Raw genomic sequence first — 24,409 nt, 5'->3', positions numbered from 1 at the left:
AAGAACCAATCACGAAGCCGGAAGGCTGATCATGCATAATGCCACACCTTCCGCTGCTTAAGCTCTCAGTGATTATAACTATAAACATGTCAGGAATGCGACTAATTTCTTGCGCTCAAAGTTGTATCGAGCAATAAAAGAAAAAGAAAAGTACTTACACTTCGTATCCCTTGTGAGATCGCCTGAACACTGTGGGGAAGAAGACCTTCACCAGGACGATGTCGGTGAGCGCCATTCCCGCCAGCATAACCACCTTGATGAGGTAGTTGAGCTTGATGAAGGCGGAGCAGGCGACCATGCACAACATCCAGGAAAACATGTAGTACTGAGAAGGAAAACGAAACAACCCTTTAGGATTTATTTATTTCCCATACCAGAATAATTTCAACGCATCTGCAAATCACTAATATAAACATTATCGACACACACAGCTCGTCTACCAAAGGAAAAAAAAAAAAGAAAAAAAAATAAAGAGAGAGAGAGAGAGAGAGAGAGAGAGATAACCCGCTTCCAAAACGCATCCTAAAAAGTTCGTCCTGGCCATACTGAATTCAGGCCTATAAGCTCCATTTTATTTTGTCGGTATGCATTCATATATTAGCCAGTCCACGCGGCTACTAATAAGTATTAAACGTGACTTTAAAGACGTACTTTAAGAAGCAATCTCATGTAATTGACACCTTTATAAAATCATTCAACCTCTATACGAAATGGTGCCGTAAAAAAAAAAAAGGAAAATCAAAAGAAAATTATTAAAAATTACAGACGCTTACGCTCCTCTGTAATGCGAAATTAGGGCGCAGCTCTTGAGGTATCTAGATTTTGTGACAAACCGTGGTAGAGAATTCTCGAGAAATACATATATATATATATATATATATATATATATATATTCAACGCGCGCGGTGTTTATTTCAACGTGAAAAGTTTTTGGTTAGTTGCTCCGAATTTCGTGAAGCCGTGGCCTGTGACGTCAAAGCTTCCCGCTAAATTTAACTGAAAAATTGACGCCACGTGACCTCCACCACTTCAGTTTCCCCGCTAAATTTAGCGGGGAAAATGATGTCACATGACTTCATGTCATGTGATCTATACACAGTCTGTTTCCCCGCGAAATTTAGCGGGAAAACTAACGCCACATGACCTCAAAACCAATTTGATTCCCCGCTAAATTTAGCGGGGAAACTGAATACGCAGTGTTGCACTCTGGGATATCACAGACCTACACACCAATTCAGTTTATTCGCTAAATTTAGTGAGGAATTGGAAATGTGAATAGGTCTGTGATGTACCATAATGCAACGCGAGCGGTTACGCCGACGCGACGCCGACAGCGACGGGGACGCCGCTACACGCGGAAACAGCCGTTAAGAGCTGCGCTCTAAAAAACAAGAAAAAGACAAATAGAACACAAACAGCACAAGAGATATGCTGTTCGTGTTTTGCCTTTTTAAATTTAATTATTAGGTTTCTGTTTTCTACCAACGCACCCTTCTCTAAAACACGCTATAATAAACTATTTACTAATCAGAATCTAGAGCTGCTGTTAAAACTAGAGGTTTGTTTGTTTAAAAATATAACATGAAATGAGTGTTGATATTTTCTACTCATCGGAGCTATATCGCCCTTATTTTCCCCCACGCTAACCTAATTGTTGAAATGTGCATATTCCTCAGAGCCCAAGTGAATCCTCCAATCAAGCACACTCCTCGTTTTATGTAGATGTCAGCTGCCGCGTGCTACTGGTGCCTAGAACGAGACTTGCGTAAGGTTCACCTGAGGATAGCAGCACAGCGAACTTTCCGCAGATTCAAATCTGCACGCCATCGTTGAATTTTGCGGGGTCCTGTCGCAAACAAACTGAAACAAAAGCATAAAAAGTTATTAGGCGCAGTGCTTTATTATTATTATTATTATTTTTTTTTTTTTTGCACTGAGACACGATTGTTGAGACGCGTTTGACCAGCACAAGTTTACGAAAGGTTCTCGCGGAGGCTCGCGAGAACCATTCATATGACAATCTGCGAAAAGGGACAAGCGAATATGGAGGCGCAGGTAACTTCTGAACCAAACATATGCCGCGAGATTTCGAGCACAGAAGCACCATACTTTGTAATTCTCCCTAAAACCATCTATCCTTCTTTAAACAGCAATACTCGACTCTTGTGTGCTTCGCTACACGCGCGGATTCTCCTGGTAAACAAATACGGGAAATAAGCTAGAAAATATGGTGCATGAACCCTCCACAACTTAATATCCTTTAAGTAGACCCAGAAGAAATCGGGGAAACGTTTCAGTTAAGCGCGGACAACCGAGGACATGTGTTTGGTACTGTGATCGGTTCGACCGTCTCACGGCTCAGTGCACGACACTCAGACATTGAGGGAATAAGAATATTGTTCTACAAAGGTTTCAAATCAGGGTATCAAAGGTCACAGGAACAGTAGTCCAATAAACCATTTTTAAAACCCCCTCAAGCAACATTGGCAATCGCCCTAGTTTGATCGGGTTTAAAATAAATCATACTTTTGGTTCTTAACTTCTAGGCTAGGTGGCGCAAGCTACCGCCCGATATAAAGGGTACAGCCATTAAGATCTATCCATCCACTGGACGTGAAGCGCGTGATTGGATCCGAGTCCTCGCCGATCGCTGACGCAGCGCTCTTTGTCAATACGAGCTGAGCCGAGTTCACGCCCAACGCTAGCTGGCACAGCCCTCGGGTGTAATACCTGCTTAATGTACGTGCGATCTAACTATGGCGGACTCGGATAATTTGTGCAGCAGATACTAGATAACGCTCACTTAAAAAAAAAAAAAAAAAAGAAACTGTTTGCTAGCAAAGTTTTTTTTAAATACTCCATGTGTCTACAAGGGCAGCATAGCCCTTGCTGTGGTTCGAGCAGACTGCTCCACTTTTTAGGGCCCGTTCACACACTGGCTTTGGACTACGACCGACTGAGACAAGACCGGCTTACCATCGGCTGCGCTGTGGCGGAGTTGGTCGTAAGCCGTCACGAAGGGGATAAAAACCGTATATTAGACTCTACGGCCCTGAGAAATTGCACGTGTGTGAACGGGCCTTTAATCTGTCCCGTTCGTTTTCGCCCTCCCACAGTTGTTACCGCTTACGACCGGGTTCCTTAAAGGGGCCCTGCAATCATATTTAAGCGTCTACCTTTTTTCCAGTTTCCACGTCTCTTGGGGTTCGAGCAAGCCAGCGGGCATGGAGAGAGTAACTAAATATCAGTGCGTCATATTTTAACTGGACGACGCGGAAACCTCCTCCACCGACGAGGGCGACCCGCGGTACCGAAAGCGCGCAAAATGTGACGTCTTTGGTCCTGGGCTTACTACTGGCCAGAGCCGCTAAAAGCTTCTTTTTAGTCGAAATACACAATATATTTGGCGCGAACCGTTTCAGTTATTTATAAAAGTAGTTTTTGTTCTGTATTTTAGATAAAAAAAAAAGAGAAACGAATGCAGTTTATAAAGTACGGAAAGAAGAAATGACCCGTCGACATACCCGCCACCAAGCGGTGGAAAAGGCGGCGCATGCTAGAAAGGAATAGTGGGATCAGGCGCCGACACGGAAAGGTCCCGGATGTACGCGGCGGCGCTGCGGTCGTGTGGGCAGGAGGATCCGACCGGCTCCAAGCGTTCCGAAGGCCTTCGGCGAGCAGCTTTGTCTGGCGGTTTGGCCGTTTCGCGGTATGGCAGAGCAAAGTAGCTTCCATTCTGAACTGATCTTTACCCCGTGTTTACTGTCGTTTGTGGCCAACGAAGTGTCACGCCGAATTAGTGTTTAATCGCGCAGCAAATGCCATGAGAGCCGCTCTGGCTGCCCGCTGCATACAGCCTATCCAGAACACGCTTTAATGGCGCCCTCTCGCGCCGTCGACACGGACTGCGGCAGCCGTGAGCGCTCGCTGAGCTCACTACCCCTCCTCTAGTTCACGGCCACTCTCAAGCAACCAAGGACGTCATGCGGGAGGTTATTTTTTGCTTGTTTTTGTAATTTTAATTTGCCTATAACTTTTAAAATAAAGGGAAATTCGAGAAAAGAAAGGTTTCACTAAGGTACTACGTTCAATGCGCTCAGGTTTGGTGCAAATGAAAAATTAGTAAAAATGTCATTGCAGGGCCCCTTTAAAACCTGTTGTGATCTCTTGCGACGAGAAAACACACTGGCGACATCGATCGGGTGCCCGTGGATCTCTTAGCGTTAACGTATATTTCCTATTTTTCGCGCATTCTTCTTATTTTAAAGCGACAGCTTTATGGGCGAAACTCGGCAGAGATTTCGTCCTCGTCGGTTGTCGTCGCCGCGCGCGCCAAGAATGGAAAAACTGGGAAAATCCTTCTTAATTCTCTCTCCTCTTGCCGCGAAGAGAGGAAAGTCGGGACTTCTCGTCCACCGTGCCGAGCAAAGAGAGCGAAGAGGGCGGCCGTGACGTCCCGCCAAGACTGGAGCAACGAACAGAGAATCATCGTGTCGTCTGCTTGGAAGACTTGTTTTCAAACATTACTCGCGTTATGCGAAATCCTACTTTGGCAGTATCCTGTTGCTACACGTAATGTTGGATGGTTTTAGAAACTTCCACGGCGCTTACCCACTTATTTCACGGATCACTCGTGGCAGTTGTCAGTGGTATCCACCACGCCAACCACGACTGCTTTGAGAATTAAACACGTCGCACCTCCGCCTTCAGGTATGTGACGGCACCATTCCACCCGTATTGCGCGACCGTACTACAGCTATCGCTTTAATTTATTCGCACATTGTAATCGAAAAAAATCTTTTTTTGGCTCGAGAAATTTTTTACAATGTTTTAAAGGACAATTTTTTATTTACATTTGATCTCGCCGATACCACAAAACCTTCGGTCTCGCGAAAGGTAGTTCCAGGGTCACCTCATAGATGGCGCCAGCGTGCCAGTGTGTTTTCTCGCCGGAGGAGATTACAAAAGTTCGGTAGTAAGCAAACGCAAGTGTCTGAACGGACCTTGACTTCTTGCCATCAGCTTTTAGCGGCGGAGCTGAAATTGCATTTCGTAAGCGCGCATGTCGGCGTGCATAAACGACGACGCGGCAACGGTTCATCGAAACGAGACCCTCGCACCAAAGCACGGAACAAATGAGCAAAGAGCGACCGACGCGTAGCACTGGTCTCGACGGTGACATGCAAATACAGCAAAAAAACAAAACACGATCGTTTGTTCAAACCGAGTGTTACGGTGTGCTTGAGCCTGGAGTATAAAGGCCCGTTCACACTCTTGCGACTGCTTGCGACCTCTTAAACCTGGGTTCCTTAAAACTTCTTAAACCAGAGAACACACTAACGCCATCTATTGGGAAGCAGTGTAAACTCGGCGGTCCGGCATATTTTTTTTTTATTTCTCGCACAATATCTTTTCTTTTTTGGCTCGAAAGGCTTTTGTCAATGTTATAAACGAGCCTTTCTATGGGTATTACGCACATTTGACCTCGGAAATAACGCAAAACCTTCGCTTTTGTGAAATGCAGCTCTAGGGTCACCGCATAGATGGCGCCACAATGTCAGTGTGTTCCCTCATTCTAGAAACATTTAAGAAGTTGTAGGAGATCTCGTCTCTCTCAGTCGTACTCGGTCGCAAGAGTGTGAACGGGCCTTAAAACAACCAAACAGCAAGAGTGGACTCTTTACGAGCGGGGTTAGTGTTGTGTTGAAGGGTCGAGCACAAGTTAGTTACAAAGGCAACCGGCGAAAACAACAGCTCCGAAGCAGAACTGTTTCCGGTTTCATTGATCTTGAAATACACGTTATTAGCGACCTGTCTGCAACTCATTTGTTTCAGAAAGCCGTTATATTGAATTCGCGGCAGAACTTACTATATTTAGCAAAGATTGATCAACATCGGAGGTCAGCTGATGAGTAATAATTAGAATGACTCGACGCGAGGAGAAAAATGTCAATAACACTCAAGGCTATAGCTCCTGTATAAACTGTCCAAAGAAGCAGTACTCATTAACGGTTCTCGACGATCAGTGGCCGAGCATGTGTTAAGTTAACGCACAGCAGTTCGAGACTGTTGGGTCCTTTGGGACTGACTAACTACCCACTGTCTAAACATACACACAATACAATTTTACATTGTTTAAGAAGAGGGATGATTAATATCGTGATAGAAGATTGAACACAGTTTACGTCACAAAGGCAAGACGCGAATAGAAACGGCTCTGAAAGGGAGTTTTTTCAGGTCTAATTAATCTTGACAGTGTGACACGTCTGCCTGCAATTCATTTCTCTTTCTGAAACGTGTTATCATAATTTAACGGCAGAAATCCAAATACTCATTTAAAAAGTTTAATCGAAATTTGAAACCGGCTGATTATGAAGCTTTTGACCAAACTGGCGAGAGGGACACTCAACATCTGTAGTTCTTCCATAATTTGTACAAAGCAGAAATAAATACTGAACAACGGCTATGACATCAAGTATTTGAACCATTTGCTTTATTCACTTGAAGAGAGTAGTAATAATAACGGCTATTAACTCGGCTATTTTAACTATTCGCTCTGACTTGGTCAGGAAACTTTAGATTAAAAAGTGTGGTTAATATCAGCTGGAGTCGACCACGTACCATAGTGCCAGTAGAGGCGACGAACATGAGGAAGAGTGTGGAGCAGATGACGATGTTCCTCCAGAAGCACTGCTCCTCCAGAGTCCTGGAGATGGACACAAGGCGCACCGGGGACCACGGACATTCACTGCCCACCGCTGCCACAAGGACAAGTGCTAACAAGCCGGAGATGGATGAGTATGATACAGTCATGAAGAAGGACCTGGGAAGAGGAAGACATGCTGTGGAACAGTTCAACTGACATCCAGGTTGTCAGTACAACTAGAAGGTGGCAAACCTTATGATACCGACGCCGAGCAGAATTAGTCATAAAGCTCTGCAATAGATAAGTATTTGCTTAGTGATATATTTAAGGACAGAAGTTCGTGCAGCATAGTACACGTGGGTCAGGCTAAGAATAAGGACCTTGCTCGCTGAAAACAGCCCCTTTAAAACGCTATGCTGGAAGGCTACCACGTCATGCAATGTTCTACTAATGCATTTGTCATTCACCGCTCAAAAAAAAAGTTTTTTTTTTGTGTTGTTTTTATGGTTTAAATATTTGTTTTAAGAAATCTATTGTAAAAGCTTGGTCTGCTGGGCAAGTTGGTAATTGACATTCATATTAAAAATAGCGCAAAAAAGACGGGACAAAAAGACGAAGAAGCACACAGGACAAGCGCTTCCTGTGCGCTTCTTCGTCTTTTTGTCCCGTCTTTTTTGCGCTATTTTTAATATGATTGCTTTAAGAAACCCGGGAAATCTACCCAAAATGCGGTCTGCGCAGGTGACTTACACGGCCAGGGGGCCAGGGGGACGTAATATAGGGGTTAATCGTCACAATATGTCTAGTAATTAACTCGGTTCTGTTCATTAACTTTTTAATTTGTGAAAATAAACACACTATACCAATTAGAAACTTGCTGAGCGTCATCAAAAACCACTAAATTAGTAATTTTTAGCAAAAACTTTGAGCGCATGTGAGGCGCAGTAGTGCGCTAACCATTTTTGCAACAGGCACAAGGCTGGCGGTAAGAAAACACGGATAAGAAAGTGAAATACCGCGCGGTCGCGTTATCGCACTGGTAGATTTGCTACTCTTCAGTGATAACTTTAGCGCGGCACCGTGCTTCCCACATGATCCAAGTATTTATAAAAGACAGATCTAGTGGTTTCAGATTAGGCTTAGCATGTTCGTAATTGGAACCATACGTTTATTTTCACTAATTAAAACGTTACTATTTTTTTTAGTTTATTAGCGGATTTATTTTGAAAATTATGCTCCTATATTATGTCCCCTTTGCTGCATAACTCACCTGCACAAACGGCAGGAGTGTAGATTTCAATTTTATTGTTTTTTTTTAACGAATCTGTAAATACTACCTTCATAAAAGCATCGAAGCAAGGGTAAAAACACGGGCAAGCTGGTGAAGAACTTCCATAGTAACTTCCATAGTTGAGACTTGTTATCGTTTTGTCAGTTTTGTTATCGTTCCGTGTCTCCGGTTACTATGAAAATATTAAAATGCCCCATATAAAAATATAAAAAAATCTGAACCACCTTTGATTTTCTGAAAAAAAAAATTTGTTTAATTTCTTAAAGCTTGAGAAGAGCTAATGATACACAGGTGCGTAGACTTGTAAACGTATACGCGTCCAGGACAAAATATGGTGGTCGTGATTAGATAGTACTACAGCCACTAAATTGCAACTCAAGAATACTGGAATACATTTTAGCGCTCAAAAAACAGGGACAAAGAGGCGAGAAACAGACAGCACAGTGCGCTACTAACAACTGATTTTATTACGTGAAACGACACTTTTATATGCTGTCTGTTTCTCGCCTCTTTGTCCCTGTTTTTTGAGCGCTAAAATGTATTCACAATTCCAAAACCAACTAGCCCAACAATCTACTCAAGAATACTGCATTTTTCTGTGTTTTCCTGTAACTTAATCAACTGGGACCTTGATTCTTTTTCTTAGCTTATTAAGATACTCAAACTTAAGAACAGTTTTCTGATCTTATTTTGATAGCGGATCTGCAAAACAGGTGCCCGTTTTGCAGATCCGCTATCAACCGGGATAAAATAACAGTTTCATACGTATCTAATAAAAATAATGATACTGAGCTTAAACTTGTCATATGAGAATTTAATGTATTTTAACTAATACATTAACCAAAATAGTAGACGCAGAGTTGGCCTATATCCACCAGAAATCCACCTTTACGAAGTGAACTTGGCAGGACTTACTTTGGAAGCATAATTCCTTGGCAGATGACAATGAAGATCCAGGTGATAAAGGCACAGGTCATGTTAGAACGAAACACAGTATCATGAACTTGATGCTGTTGAAACTAAAAGGGAAAAAAAAAACAATGACGACAACGTAAATATTAATTTTGTTTAATAATTACAAATCAATTTTAACATACTACTGAATAAACATGACTGAATATGGAAAGTTCGACACAGCTACCAATCTTTTACATGCTTTACGCACGGCTAACTCGAATCTAATTGTGCAAAGAATGTGTTTATCCGCTGCATTAACTTGGGCAGTTCGGCACTATCCTGTTTGACTAAATGTCGACGAAACAATAATATCAAACTCGAGTTGGCCGTCTCGCCTCCGGTGAGCTTTCAGCCAGGTTCTATACGTTCGCGCTCGGCGTTGCATCGGGTTTTGCTTTTCCTGGATACTGTCTGAGTGCTTCCAATTTACTCGGTCCCGTCGCAGCGCATAATTAAATATATTCCGTTAGATGTTATAAATTAAATTTACCGACAGAGACGAGCAGTTCTATATAAAGGAAACGCGTGTTTGGGAAAGTTAACCTGAACTTTTTTTTAGGCGCTTTATGAGAGTTTAATACTGCAGGATCGTATAGAAAGAAGAATTTACCTAGATTTTTTCTTCTGCACATGAAAGCAGTTAACCGGAATCATACGAATAAAGGCAGTAGAAAAAAAAAAAAAAACACAGGAAAAAAGTTATCGATACAATTTTACGGCGATAGCTATTAGATGAAATTCCGAGCCGTATTCGCGGCGCCGTTGTTCTGGATGCAAAACTCCGAGACGTAATCAGATTACATGACCACACAAAATTAGAGTACGTAGTTCAGCCCGAAGTCGAGAGATGACGGGCGCGTCAAGCTGTGACAAGAGAGTCTATACAGGAACCCTAGCGGTGACTGAAAGGTAGCGCAAACCATTGTCTGAAATGGGGAAAAGAAATTTCTCTTAACTCCTGCCCTTGCCCTCTAAAAAGTTCCCTTTCCCCTCGCTTCAATTGGATCAGGCGCGACACGTGACCGTTACCTTCCCAAGATCCCGCGCGATTCGGTGGTTTCCTATAAACCAACGCCATCTTTGTGCGAAGCGTGGAAATGGCTCTATTGCCGTAGATTTTTTTTTTTTTTTTTACCATGATTCAGGCGGCAACGCGATGCCATCATGCTGCGATGTGGATTGTACAAACTGCGTTGCGAAAAGGAAGACGCTTTTGCCGTTCCGACGAGAAAATAAAATCTTCAGCGACAAAGACAATGGATCGACCGGATCGGACGGAAAAATTTTCGACTGCATGCTTCCGAGGGAGGCTTTGCAAGGTAAGTCATTGCAAAACTCTGGATCGTGTTACATCTTTTGCTTTGGTCTCGCCGATGAAGATCGCCGAATACGATCATGAGACGAGACAAACACGAAACTAAATTACCGGCACGAAGAACTCTTGCACGTTTTTTCGCGCGTATTTGATAATGGAAACGGCCTCGCTCGCTCTTTGCTCGCGCGCATTGAGTCGGCCGTGTTGAGAACGATTCGTGAGAGACTGGGGTGCCACTAAAATAAAGAGGGTCTTACCGCGGGCATATTGCGTTAGTGAAAGGAGAGTCACAAACAATCGAGCAGCTCGCGCTCGTGACAAACACGGAACTAAATTACCGGCACGAAGAACTTTGAAACGTCTTTTCGCGCGTATTTGATAATGGAAACTGACTCGCTCGCTCTTAGCTCGTTTGCATTGAATCGGCCGAGTTGAAAACGATTCGTGAGAGACTGGGGTGCCACTAAAATAAAGAGGGTTGTATGTTACCGCGAGCATATTGCGTCAGTGAAAGGAGAGAAATGTGCAGTAGTTATTTTGTTATGTTTTTGTAGTTGAACAGGAGTGTTTCTTGAAAAAGGCGAATAGTCCGCCTTGGAATATCTTGCCTTGTAGCAATCAATATTTTATTGTCTTCATCCGTATGTGATTTTTCCTCTGTGGTTAATCAAATATCATTTATTCACAATAAAAAGCTGCTCTTGTCTTTTGAAGGCTTTGCTGAAAGATCTCTCTGTTCTCATTCGTAAATCGAGCAATGAGGCACGTCTGCGGCAAGGCTTATACGCTTTGCAAGTAAACTGAATGGCGTGCCGTGAGAACGTCAAAACAATATCGCGAAAACTGTAAGGATGAAAGAAGGCCTCGCTATAAATGGGATAAATGAGGAACGCGCTAACAAAGCAACAGAGGACGCGCTGTTTTTGTTTTTTCATCTTGGCAAAATAAATGAGTGTACTTGATAGGTAGTTAAATGCACGAGTCGTGTACATAGCAGACGTCGCATATTCCTCCGTGAGCACGTGTTCAGTTGCAGGTAGCACTTAACGTTTATAAAATGTGAACGAAGTATAGCAAGCTGCTGGTTTGGCGAAAAGATCGGTACTGCAAAAAATTACCGAAAAGTCCTAGTTTTGCACGTGTCGCGGTGTCTTTTATTCGAGTGATGCCGAGTCTGCAAATACACTGCGTTCAAGATACTATAACGTTTTAGTAGAGCCTACGCTAAGGATTGCGAGCCTTGCGGGCGCGTGCTCAATCCATGCTCAAAGCGACGGCACGAGCTCCCGCTAGCAACGCAGTCCTTGCCTACGAAACACTATTTACACCCAGGGAGAGGTGCATTCTAACGTCTGCCTGTCATCAGCTCTTGCTGCAATGAGCGGGTAAACGCAATATATTTTTGCATTGCATGCCGATGTCCTAAAATACTAAAATCTACATTGGGATTTTTTTTTTCTTTGTGTGTGTGAGTCGTCTGCGTTTAGCGGAATGGGAGAAAGCTTGTCTTCACAACCGAGCGATTCCAACTCTGCCCGCGTTATTACATTTGCCGATCGAGGCGTCTTCTCGTACTTTACAACTCAACTAAAGGTGGACAAAGGCTAGTTTTTTTTTGTCACGCCCAAAAACAAAAAACTGCCTTCATAAAAAAAAAAAAAAAATTCTGTACTTTGCCGTATGTTATATGGCAAACAAGTACGGCCCAGCCCAGCACGCAGGCGCGCCTTGTGGGCCTCGCACAAACATGGCGGCGGGGGCGCGGCGCGGAAGGAGGGCAAGGAGATTGCCTTCGACGGAAAGGAGGAAAACACGGAGAGAGGAGGAGTTGCGCTACCGCAGGCTGGTGTCAAACATCCAAGTATTACAGCGATAGTTAGAGTGATAGTTACATCAATAGGCTCAGTATTTACAGAGGTAGTTACAGCGATAGCTACAACGATAGCCGAACGGTATATGTTTCGATTCAGTCGTATGGACGTTGATTCGTGTGTGCGGTGTGTTACCTTTCCTACATACGACATCGGCTCGGCGGACACTCGAATAGTGGCTCGTGTCTAACCACTGTCCACTGGGGCGATGAGAATAGCCGAACTCTAGCTATGCCTGGAGATTAGCACGCGTTTTCTACTTTGCCAACCCCAGCGCGTGGCTATGATTAACGCTGACAGCATATAGATAGGCACCAGGTCACGTGGCCGCTGTTTCTGGCTCCAAGTTGAGGGGATGAACAACGTTCATATTTCAATTCTTTTTTTTTTTTGGCGCCTGCCATTGCTTAGAAGGAAAAAAAAAAACTAAGGCAAGCTTATTCAGTTATTAACACGAGGGAGTTATTCTAGGTAGTATATAGCGGAAGTAGAAAAACTTTTTCATGACCCCTTTGAAGGTGAACAAATTGGGTTGTGTGTATGTTTATACAGCCTAGAACTTGGTCTGCCTCAACGGGCGACAAGTCTCCCAGCTGTAGACGAGCAATTTAGCCAGTGCAGTACAACCGCTAGCCTAAGGTCTTTGACGTGCATCACTATAGTGATACACGACCGCACGCCCGTACGATGCTCATCCAGATCGAAACGGGCAGGGGTGGGGATTGAACCCTTAAAGGAGCTGTGCAACGATATTCAATTGGAATGTTTTTCTCTCTACACGAGCTTACTGGCACACCTGGGACTCAAGGATACTCACACGCAACGCCATTGGCCAAGAAACTCCTTCGTTGCGGTGCAAGTTCAAGGACAAAAGCGATCATTTTCATTCAATCTCTCCTTTGCAAAATTTGATGACGTAACTCGGGGATCGCAGTACACCCAAGTGACGATATTTGAATGCGGTTCATAGATTGGACCCGAGCATTGCGTGGGCACTCGACTTGGGCTCGTGACAATTGCTAGCTCGAGAAGCATTCGGGTTGTGACCCGTGTCCAATCGCTGCAACGACGACAACAGCCGAGCCATAACAATGTCTGGAACTCAGCGCGTGTCCTGCGCTTTGCCAACCCCAGCGCGTGGCTATGATCAACACTGGCGGCATATAATCGGCTCTAAATCACGTGGCCGCTTTTTCTGGCTGCGAGTTGAGGGGTGAACGCTGGTCGTTTTTCTTAAATTTTTTTCTGGGACTTCTATTGCGTGGGGTGAAAAACGAACGCGTGTTTCATGGGTCATTAACGTTAGGGATCCGTTTTAAGCGGTATTTGTGCACAGTACAAAAATTGTTGCATCGTGAACAGAGTATATAGTCTGTTGCCACATAAGATCAGCAGTAGAAGCTCCGTCTCGATCGCGCACCTTCCACCTTCCATAACACTTCGGCGCGTGCGTGGTCTAAGCACTACAGCAGGCACCGAGCGCGTACCCAAGGTGAAGCGTGTCCCGCTGATATCTGATGTTGCAACATACTATAGGCGCAATATCAGCTATTGCTTTCACTTTGCACGCGATGGTGAAAAGTCGCGGACTTTATATGTGACTCAGCTATGTCGTACTCTGTATAACAATAATGCGTTTTAGGTAAGCGTTTTGTATTACGTAATTTCTTGTGTCTAATCTCAAAATTATTAACAAATATTTTTGCTCAATATGAAAAATTATCAGTGTTGTATATGGATTATAATCAACGTGAAAACTATTGCGTCGTCTCCAGAGACGGCAAAATTACTTTCAAAAAGTAATCAAATTACATTACTAATTACTTTTCTGAAAACTGCAACAATGTAATTAAATTACGTTAGAAATTAACACAGACTAAATGTAATGCCATTACATTAACATTACTTTCTAGAAGTAATGAAATTACTTTAACATTACTTTTGAATACCTTGAGGCAGTAATTTGAGCTAATTTTACTTACCGTATACACGAACACAATGTTTACAAAACAAGCCCTCGTTTGCCCCCACAGCGCGTGTGCAGGAACCAGATCCGGGAGAAGCGAGGCGCTGCGTATGCGCGGTGCCGACAGCAGCGCCACCGCAGTAATGTGACGTCAAAGATTTGAGTTGGTCTATATGTACCAAAACTCAGATCTTCCTGTTTACACCGAAACAACCTTATGTGCCTCAGAGTGAATCATACTGAACAGTGGTTTTGCTTGCGCACACGACATAAGTGTTAAACATGATGAATAGCTTCTTTAGATGTGACTCAGAAAGACAGTCGACTCACTGGTGTCGCTGTTCATTCAACGGTAAAGGCTCTTACTAAAAGCGTGATATGTTTCCGTCTTCCTGATTTAGAAATTGTAATCTGAGACAGTTTTTTTTTTCTTTTTTTTTTAATTGGGCAATGGCAGCTCGTTCTTAGTCGTCACGTGAAACGTTTCCCCTCCGCCTCGGACACATCTTATCCTATTCTCCCAAGAGCCTATTTTCGGTCATTCCTTTCAAGGATCATTTTTCCCAAACACCCGAAGAGCCCAAGTTTTTGCGCATTGTCACACAAAGGGCCCGGATAATTGCTAAGCAGAAGCGTCGCCAGTTGAGGAGTGGCGCGAGCTTCCGAAATTCTGTACTTTCTCAACAAACGGGGGGCGACATCTGCCTGTAGGCTTATTCCCGAATAAACTTCCCAAGGGAAGGCAGCGAGCCATACCACGAGCGGCACCTGCTTTGTTCGAGGACGCACGAAACGTTCTGGAGCTTTGACAAGGCATTTGGAATTAACTATTGATTCCGGTCGTTTGTTGTTCACAATGGTCGGAGCTTGCGGTTTGACCTTGCTTTACGAAAGTACAAGGATCTGTTAATCTTGTCCTCTCAGGTTTTAAATTATGTTTAACTCACTGGTGATGTGCCTATCGCCTTGTAGCCTATGAGCCGTTCATCCCTAAGCTGACACACTGTCAGCTTAGGAATGAACGGTGGAAGCTACGTGTTAGTTGGAACAGTCACACGTCCATCCTCCGCCAGGTAACCACGCCCTCGTTCATACCCACGAACAGAGAAAGGGACGGGACAAGGGAGTAAAGGAAGGTGTTTCATTGGTTCTGGTTAGCTTGCAGCTCCCACCGCACTGCCAGCTAAGGGATGAACGAAGTATAGTATCGTCCTGATGACGCGACGTCTTGAATCTGTCGTGCCTGGAGTTCGTAAAGGGGTGTCCAAACAGGACACTACAAAACGCACGACTCCGACAAATCGTGAAAATTGAAGCGGACGCGCCCGCTTCAAGCCCGCTTCAATTTTCACGATTTGTCGGAGTCGTGCGTTTTGTAGTGTCCTGTTTACACCCCTAAGCCGCTGCCTTCCAGCGATGTCTTCACGCAAACTTTTCTCCTCCGCTTTTCCAGCCCTCCTTTGTGCTTCTGTCCAGTTCTTCGTACAAGGCTTCGCGCTGAGGTGGCGGTGGATTATTTTCTCCGATACTCTTTCACAACGTTGCACCATGCAAAATGATTTTCTCTTCTTTTTTAAAGCTTGGAAACGAACTTTCTAATTCAGGACAAAAGTAATTTCAAAAGCAATAAGTAATTTTCTCGAAATTACTGCCTAAAAGTAATTCATTACATTACAAAATTACTATTTTAGAAAATTAATTCAAAACATTACTTATTACTTTAAAAAGTAATTTAATTACTCTAATTCCATTACAGTAATGGCATTACTGCCATCTCTGGTCGTCTTTACAGGGTGCTTTATATTTAACTCGAAGATATTTCTTACAAAGAATCCGTTAGAGATTCAGTAATGCGGTTTATTCAGGTTAATTATAGAGCCAGGGAGACATAATATAGGGGGCTAACCCTCAGGAGAAGTCAAATAATTAACTGCTTTTAAAATTACCTTTTTCAATTAGTGAAAATAAAAATATGGTTTCAATTAGAAAAATCGCTGAGCGTCATTAAAAAAAAACATTGTTTAATTTTATAATGACTTGAAGCACGTGAGAAGCGCGGGGAGCACCAAAGTTACCCCTCGGATGAATATGTTATCAACCACGTATTCCCACCGCTAGTTTTGCGCCTGTTGCACGAGTGCCGGGTAACTTTGGTGCACAACCGCGCGTCCCACGTGCTTCCGATCGCTCTAAAATTGACTATTTGGTGGTTTTTGGTGACGCTCAGAAAGTTTGTAATTGGAACCATTTGCTTATTTTCAATAATTAAAAAGCTAATTAATTTTTTATTTCATTATCTTACTTACGGTAAGAATTGGCCACTTATATAATGCCCCATTGACTGTAAGCTCACCTACACAAACCGAATTAGTGTAACTTTGATATATAGTTTTGTAATCAATTTTTTGCATTATGACACTCTCTGTACTTGCTTATTTATAGCATTTTTATTTATCTTTGCTCCTCCACCACTGCTGTGTAAAAGAGAGAGAGAGAGAGAGAGGGGGGGGGGGGTGGCTGAAGACCAGCCAAGCGGCTTGGACAGCCTTTTTTCCTAGACACCCAACCACGCTTGTATGTGCGTGCTTCTGAATAACGACACTATTAATGATAGAAAACAAAAACAATCAACGACTTAAATTGGAGTCATTTGTCACTCACCAGATTTTCCGTGAGCTGGCACTTGAAGGCCAACGTGAACTGATTGACGTTTTCTCTGCGCATCTTTTTGTTGCTCTCGAGTTCTATCTCGTGGTCGATGATGTCGTCCACGTCTTCGCTGATGGACGCCGCGAGCGCTACGTGCTCTCGCATGGAGCCTCGCACCTCGTCTTTGGACGACCGCCGGTATTCCGAACTGGAATTCTCGGGACCCGTGCCGCCGACCGAGACGCTGTCGCCATCTTCGAGATTGTCGTCTTCGGCAAAAGCCACCAGGTTGTCCAGCTGCAAGATTTTAACGAGGTTAACGGCAGAGCGTGAGTTGCGAGCTCTGCGAGGAGGGTGAGTTATGTTTTATTTAATTAGAGGTCACTACAGACCCATTAAACCCAAGTAGGAGGAGGTACAAAACATAAACAAGAACAAAACTTTGTGTACAGAAAACAACAACAACAACTAAACGGCTACAGAGTCCAAATTGAAATTTGATTTGCATCTACTGAATCAAGAACGGTTTGTTGATAGCGAAACCATTTCAGCTTGTTCCTTAAGCATAATCACGGCTTGTTTCTTGTTGTTGCATCCTCTAAGTACATTTTGGGGAGTTATCTAGGCGCATGCTTGGTGGTAGCAGACGAGGGTGTCCGTCAATTTTTTGATAGCTCACTGGACTCACTTGACCCCAGCCAAACGCAGCAGTCGTGTCAAATTTGTGCCCCGGGCTGGCATCCGACGAGGTAAAACATTCTGCCCTATGGCCTGGGATGCGCTGCTCGAGTTCACACAAGCCGCGTCTCCTCGGGAGAGAGCTCCATACACAAGTTCCTTTCAACTCCGTCGCAGGAGACAAAACGTACAGAGTCGCCCGCTTTTCGTCTCATGCATTTCTCTTTCTCGCAACCTAAGTAATCGAAAACTTCGCCTGTCTCATTCCACGCTCCCTTTTTAAGAGGAGAATTCATCTGTAACATGTTTGCGGCCGTGCAAACTTTTAAAAGCTGAACTCAATTCAGCAAATATGCTGTGACCACACGACTAATTTCACCCGACGGCGCTCGCTTTCCACGAGGCGTAAGACCAGTAACTATACTGATGCAGTGCGCAAAGCCAATGTGCCTCCGGGCGAAATTCGTCGGTTGTTCGCGGCATGCTCGCTTCGGAGTCGCTAGCGCTTGCTGTGCACGCAGTGTTCGTCATTAGAACGCGGGTGCCCCGAGCCAAGTTTAACACTAATTCTCTTGCACGTCTACGTGGTCAGTGGCAGGGAAAAAAAACAGCACCTCCACATTGCGACTGGGGGAATAATACAATTAGCACAGTCACTATCGAGCGCGCTTAGTGCAAACCGTCGTCTGCCCTGCATGCGACCATAGACCAGTAGAATTTGCTACTTTGCTGCGTAGAAACAGAACGCCGTATAGCTTTGCTAAACCCCTGGCGGCATAGGCCTCTGCATGTTCACGGATGGGGAGAACATAAGATAAGTAAGCAGGTCACATTGCCACTTGCAATGAGAGGTCTCGAGACGTTAGCTAATGTGTTTTTACGCTCTACATTTCTCACTCGTCACCAGAAAGCCCACCACTTTTCTGTCAACTCATGAGCTTTTTTATTAATTTTTTTTTCGGGTAAGGTTACGACGCAATTGTAACCTTAGCAGGTGGTGGACACTCCCCTGTCTGAAACGGGAGAGTCTCTAGAGAGGAGAGCCTAGACAGGAAGAACATTTCTGAAAAGCGCCATTTTGGTGTAGTCTGTTATCCATTTGGTACTCACGTTCTCGAAAGGTATTTCGGGCGTCCACTCGACCGTAGGCCCGTCCTCTTCGCTGTGAGCCCCGACGGTGCTGTTGGTGCTGGCGCTGGACCTGTGGTCGCTGTTGGCACCGTTGGACAGGACCCCGCTGGCCACGCTCTGGCGATCTTCCGGGTTGCTGCGGCGTTTGCGCCGCTTGTAGCCCTACGGGAAGTTACCGCCTACTGTATACTCCTTTTTACCCCAAGAGACGAAGTAGAAGAGACCGACCTTTCGCTAAGCGCTGCGGATTTTCCAACATAAATGAAGATAGTTGTACGTGCAGTAAAGATCAGTTTCAAACGCAAAAAAAACAACAACAAAAACAACAACGAAATCATGATTGTTTTTTTCTTTCTTTTACCACGAAGTCTTGTAAAAACTTTGCGAAGGGTATAAACTATGTCTAGAACTTTTTTTTAAGGTGACAAAGAGTGTTGGAATTTCTTATATTTTCCGTTGGTATGGAAACACTCTATGTTTTATTTGATATATTGTAACCGTTCATTTGACGGGTTTACAAAAGGTTTTAGGTGGATGTTGGTTAGATGGTTTGGTAGAGAGACATTCTAAATCATGGACTTTAAAGGAACATTGAATACTCTAAAAGTATGTTGAGCTCATAAAAAATTTGGGGGTCGGGAAATTACCCGTTGACCTTGAACTTTGAACATTGTTTTGAGGGAACTTCTGCTGCGCGAATCTAGCATAACGATAAACTTCAAAAATATTTTCAATATATGAGAAGCAATAAAAAAACTCTAAGCAACAAGCTGTACACAAAGAAACACAGTGCAAATGGTCGCTTTTTTTTCTTCTTCCTTTTATATTGTCGCAGAACGAGAGAAGAACGCTAAGATAATCTTTCCTGCAGACAACGGGGCCTGTACATGAAGCTACAGTCTGTTACAGGGCAAGAATAGTAGAACAAGTGCTTCCTAGAAGACCTCTCCACGCTATCTTGTTTGGCAGAGCCAACGCTGAAGACGAGGTGAGCAGAAAGTAAACGACAACCAATCCTGGCGACCAGAAAGCTTTATTGAAGGGCATTTTTTTCATTATCCCATATTGCAACAGGCTACAAAGATCCTACACGATACATCAAGCGCCTACACGATACATTAAATGCTCCAGCTCACCTTTTTGTAGGCTGTCGGCTCGGTTCGTTTGATGAGGAAGGTCTGGACGTTCTGCTGCCGGAGGTACGAATCTCTGGTCTCGCCGAAGCCAGGCTCGACGGCGTACGAGTCACCCAGAGCATCCAAAGTGGCCTGGGACACGTGCACGCGTCTGCGCGAGAGGAATAAAAAACAAAAACAAAAAAAGAACAATAAGGAATTAGAAGTTTTAAGGGTAACTTGCAATGCGCGCTATAGCCATATATTATAAAACCCTAACTGAGAAAAACCCTATATGAAAAGTTTCGTTCATGGACTCTCTAAGGACAGTTCACGACACCCTCAAGCAATCAAAACGTCGGTGACTGGATGTATCAAGTTTAAATTTCTTTCGAGTGTGTACTTGACTGCCCCCAAAATCATCGCTAAACATTATCTAAAGGCGTTCATAGATGCTTCAGTTAAGGATCTCATGCTCAACTATAAGGCGAAAAAGCGTTACTCGCCAGTTTGATAAAAACGAAACGTTACTGAGTTTTGTTTCATTCCTGAAAATGTAAAAAAAAAAAAAAAGAAATGACGGCACGAGTACGGATTTAAAAGAACGCTTTTGATCTGAATATTGCAAGAGTAAAACTTTGGCAGTCTTTAGAAAAATTACAAAAGCAAACACAAGCACATCTCAACTTGCGTGAGACAAAACAAAAAGCGAACACTGCGCCCACACAAAGCAGGCAACCAAAACTCTGCTTCTTGGCTGCAAATAAATATAACGTCGCAGTTTATAATAAGGTCACCATTCGCGATCAGAATCGCGTAGCGCAGTCGGAAAGAAGACGGAAAAGAATACCTCACCCTGCGATTCCTCCCGACTCCATGTGATTGGCCAGTGTGACGTCGTTAGACCACACGTCAAACTGCCACTTGTGGAGTCCCAGGACACCGCAGAGTACGGACCCGGTATGGATGCCAATGCGCATGTTCAGGTCCACCCCTGTCGTCTGCCTCACGAATCTGCGCAGACGGAACGGTTTCACTAGCTCCGGCGCCATTATACAGGTGTTCGCTTTTCGGTATTTACCGAAAGCCCCACACGTCACGTTTATCGGCATAAAACGTCAATCAATCAATCAATCAATCAATCAATCAATCAATCAATCAATCAATCAATCAATCAATCAATCAATCAATCAATCCGTCAATCCTTATATGTACACCGAAGGTCAACAACTAATTCCTAAATCAGTTCGTTCAGAAACAGTAAGCAGATTGAATATTGGCCTGTCGGTCTTTTGGCACCTGCAACTGGCAACATTGCTAAAATAAATTTATCTATGTTACATCTCCCACGGTAACTGAGCTTGCGGCAAATCCGTCCACCTAATAACTGCACAAATACTGATAACCCCGAAGTCGGACAATTGTGGAAGAGAGGCCGAATACGCTCTGGAGGGCTCTTTAACGTACATATATGCATATAAAATATATAAAATATATAAAATATAAAAAAGCTTAACTGACCAATGATATTTTATAAAGGTGCCGAGTCGTCAAGAGTCAGGGACGTAAAATTGTTTTGCCATTGGTTCTCCAGTGGTAGTGGCCTACCCGGAATTCTTCGTGCAGACAAACTCGTTGGGGAGGCTAAAAAAATTAGCTCAATCTTGACATTGCTCTATCGACATGAGGTAAAAACCACAAAATCCGTAAAAATGAAAAAAAAAAAGAATCATCAACGTTACAATAATATCTACGCTAATATTAGACTTATACCTAAAAATTTTAATCCATGTGTCAAATTTCGAAGACCGAGAGACATGGGGCGAGGAGTTGACACTAATGTACAACGACCATGCCTCAATGTGGAATCCACATGCAAATACTTACCATACGATTTGTCAAATTGTCACACACAGTTCCCTCCCCTATATGCTTACAGCTTCATGACATCAAGCACATTTCTTGCAAGCAAAATATACTCATAAAAAAAATCCGTCTATTTTGTTTGGACAACACCAAACAAACAAACAAACAAACAAACAAACAAACAAACAATCATCACACAAAAATAAAACAGCAACGCAAGCTTTCGGCTTCAAATACAGCGAGATAATTGAACTGAGTCATAGAGTATTTCCAAGGATTTCGACAGATAACCGTCACGAATCCACCGGCGTTCTTTGATTCCTGCGAGAACGGTTTAGAGCGCGGAACGCCGGTGTCCGCGGAGCACCGGCGTCCGGCGATGACCATAGGAGTCCAGACACGCCTATGGTCATCGCTGAACCGCTACAAACTCCCGTCGTTTTCTACAATTTTCATTGGCTACCGTAATAATTAATTACCTGTAGACACACTATCACCAGATGAACCCCAGAACCGCGACGAACTGTGTTGTTGTTGTTGCTTGCGGATTTTATGGCTCAACAGGTACGGTGTCTATATACTCCGCCAGAGGTTACGATCGAGCTTTGTCGTACCATCGTGGCACGAGGATGGGGAAAGTGAGGCGATATAGCCTTGGAAGTTCACGCATTTGTTAGTGCGCTAAGGAATTTGTTGTCACATCACGCAGAGTGGTTCCGCTTCTACCGTGATGTCGTTATCTAGTCATCCGGTTCTGCTACTACCGCAATCCCCAAATATAAATTGCATAAAAAAAAAGCATCGAATTGTGCGCTGCCCAACATCGCAAAGCTCTCTGGCATCCTCATCAGAGGAGCGCACCGAACAAAACAGACAAACGTCTTCCGGTTTCGAGAGCCGAACATTGTTTGCGCCGATCGCGCAACAACGACCAACCAACAATAACGAAGAATAACGACGTCCCATAAACTCCGCTCGGAAACGACTGGATGCCGAAGAAAGCGCACAAAAAGACACATAAAGAACACACATTAACCCATAAAACAAGCGAATGGAGACATAACCGAATCGACACTGCAGTGGCAACTTCAAGGCCGGACGCAGTCACCCCTTCCCGAGGGAGAAACAGAAACATGCCGACAGTCAGACGGACGAGCGAGCGACGAGGATTCTCGACCATCGGAATAACACCGCCTCCATCGTGCTGCCCCCCCCCCCCCCTTCCCCCCCCTTCCCCCCCCCCCCCCTTCCCCCCCCCCCCCCCCCCCCCAACATCCACGCCCCCGAGGATAGCAAGTTCCGCAGCGAAATGCCAACAAAACACAACGGCATCCCCTTCGGATCAATACGGCTGGGGAGATTAGGTTAGAAGCTCGATCCACGCTCCCGTGCAATTCAGGTGCGTTCTTTATTTATTAATTGTCACTCTCTCTTTCTCTCAAGAACGTACGTTAACCACGTGCTCTTCTCTCGGCGTTAGCACCTCTTTCGGGTGCCCTCTTGAGAGCCATTTGCGACGGATAACGCGCATAGACTGCCGGATTTGTTGACATTGGCAATACGAACTTTTTCTTTTTACTTTTCTTTCGCCGCTTTTAGCAATGAATGGTTGATGCCATGACGCCTGCGAGCGACACTCGATCAATTAGTTACCTACGTAGAAACGACCACGACAAGCATGACGGGAATTGAGATGAGCTTTTTGTCCGTCCTGTATAGTCTGTTCGCGTCGCTTATATATATATATATAAATTATCTGTCAGTCTCTATAGTTACTGACGGAATTAGAATGGCAAGGTATATGTCTTTTGAAAGACCGGCATCCAGCACGTGCTCCACGCCTTCCGTCGTGCTTTAACGGCGCACTCTAACTGCACGAGACGGCGAAGCATTGTTGAAAGTCCCAGCCGCTCTCCCATTGTCCGTGACGATAATCTCCACTGCGATTCTATGTCACCTTTTATATGAGGGTTGAGAAGAAATCGGGAACATGGCATTTTTGGGCGCCATCTTCCTTGAATTCAGCCCCCTCCCGTTAAATGCGCCCCCAAAGGTTAATGTAAAACATATTAACGTAAAGAGAGAGTGTGCGTGAGCCTTTTTAAGACACCAGATATCAGAGGTTTTAGATGTTAAAACACAATTAGATGCATCGCAATTTTGTTACTCCCCTGCTGGATTCACACTGAAGTTCGAATCTCAACCGCGAGGGGGATACGCTCGTTTTCATCATCGAATGAGATTGAATTTGCGTTAAGTATGCAGGGCTGGTTAGCACTGATCAATGCAGCCACATCTCCCAGCGGTTAGCTTACCCGCAAAAAGGAATTTAGGATCACCTCTGTGGGTACAAGAAACCCAAAGTACCTCGCATTCTAAGCAAATGGCCGCAGTATGTTTTATCCTCGCTTCGATTATTCATGTTCGATTTTGCGTACAGAAAAGGGTTGAACAGGCTTGAAGTTGAAATGTAAGTGAAATGAGTCGCAGTCGTGCACTTCAGCAGCGGCCCGTAAGGTTATTTCTGCGGAAGGTCACGCTAAGCGAGAATTAAAGAAAAAGGAAAACGATCGTCAGGGATTACGTTATTGAGCGGAATCTACTGAAACGCTAGGTACTTTCTCTCCACGGAGCCGATCACGCGACCTCTAATTCCCCCCTTCCAGCTATTTTAGCGCCGGAAGAGATACACGCACTCGCCAGCAAATCGGAACTAAACTGCTGTTAAAACCAAATGTTAAATGCCTAACAAAAAAAGAAGAAAAAAAAAGAAGGAAGAAACGCGTTATTTGTTATGTGCAAATAAGAGTAACGCGTTACCGACCCATGTTACCTAAAAATAAAGGGAACGCATTAACGTTACCGATAAAAAGTAACACACGTTACATTTGCGTTACATTTTTAGGGAATTAAAACGTTTTACT

General features: G+C 44.1%; 1 protein-coding gene across 1 annotated transcript in view; it reads right to left on the bottom strand.

Annotated features, from left to right (window-relative positions):
- LOC8026196 (adenylate cyclase type 8) overlaps positions 1-24,409 on the bottom strand; it is a 295,086-nt gene that overhangs the window by 12,785 nt on the left and 257,892 nt on the right. The window contains exons 4-11 of the mRNA XM_042286207.1: positions 20,475-20,633; positions 19,641-19,791; positions 18,484-18,666; positions 16,708-16,992; positions 8,853-8,956; positions 6,622-6,823; positions 1,777-1,860; positions 159-325 (exon numbers count right to left, since the gene is read on the bottom strand). Of these exons, the coding sequence (XP_042142141.1) occupies positions 159-325; positions 1,777-1,860; positions 6,622-6,823; positions 8,853-8,956; positions 16,708-16,992; positions 18,484-18,666; positions 19,641-19,791; positions 20,475-20,633 (1,335 nt within the window). The remainder of the gene's footprint in view (positions 1-158; positions 326-1,776; positions 1,861-6,621; positions 6,824-8,852; positions 8,957-16,707; positions 16,993-18,483; positions 18,667-19,640; positions 19,792-20,474; positions 20,634-24,409) is intronic.

The sequence above is a fragment of the Ixodes scapularis genome, unplaced genomic scaffold, assembly GCF_016920785.2.
Source record: "Ixodes scapularis isolate PalLabHiFi unplaced genomic scaffold, ASM1692078v2 PGA_scaffold7__128_contigs__length_106722199, whole genome shotgun sequence".
Lineage (NCBI taxonomy): Eukaryota > Metazoa > Arthropoda > Arachnida > Ixodida > Ixodidae > Ixodes > Ixodes scapularis.
Note: the sequence above shows the minus strand (reverse complement) of the source record. Positions and strands in the feature narration are given on the sequence as shown.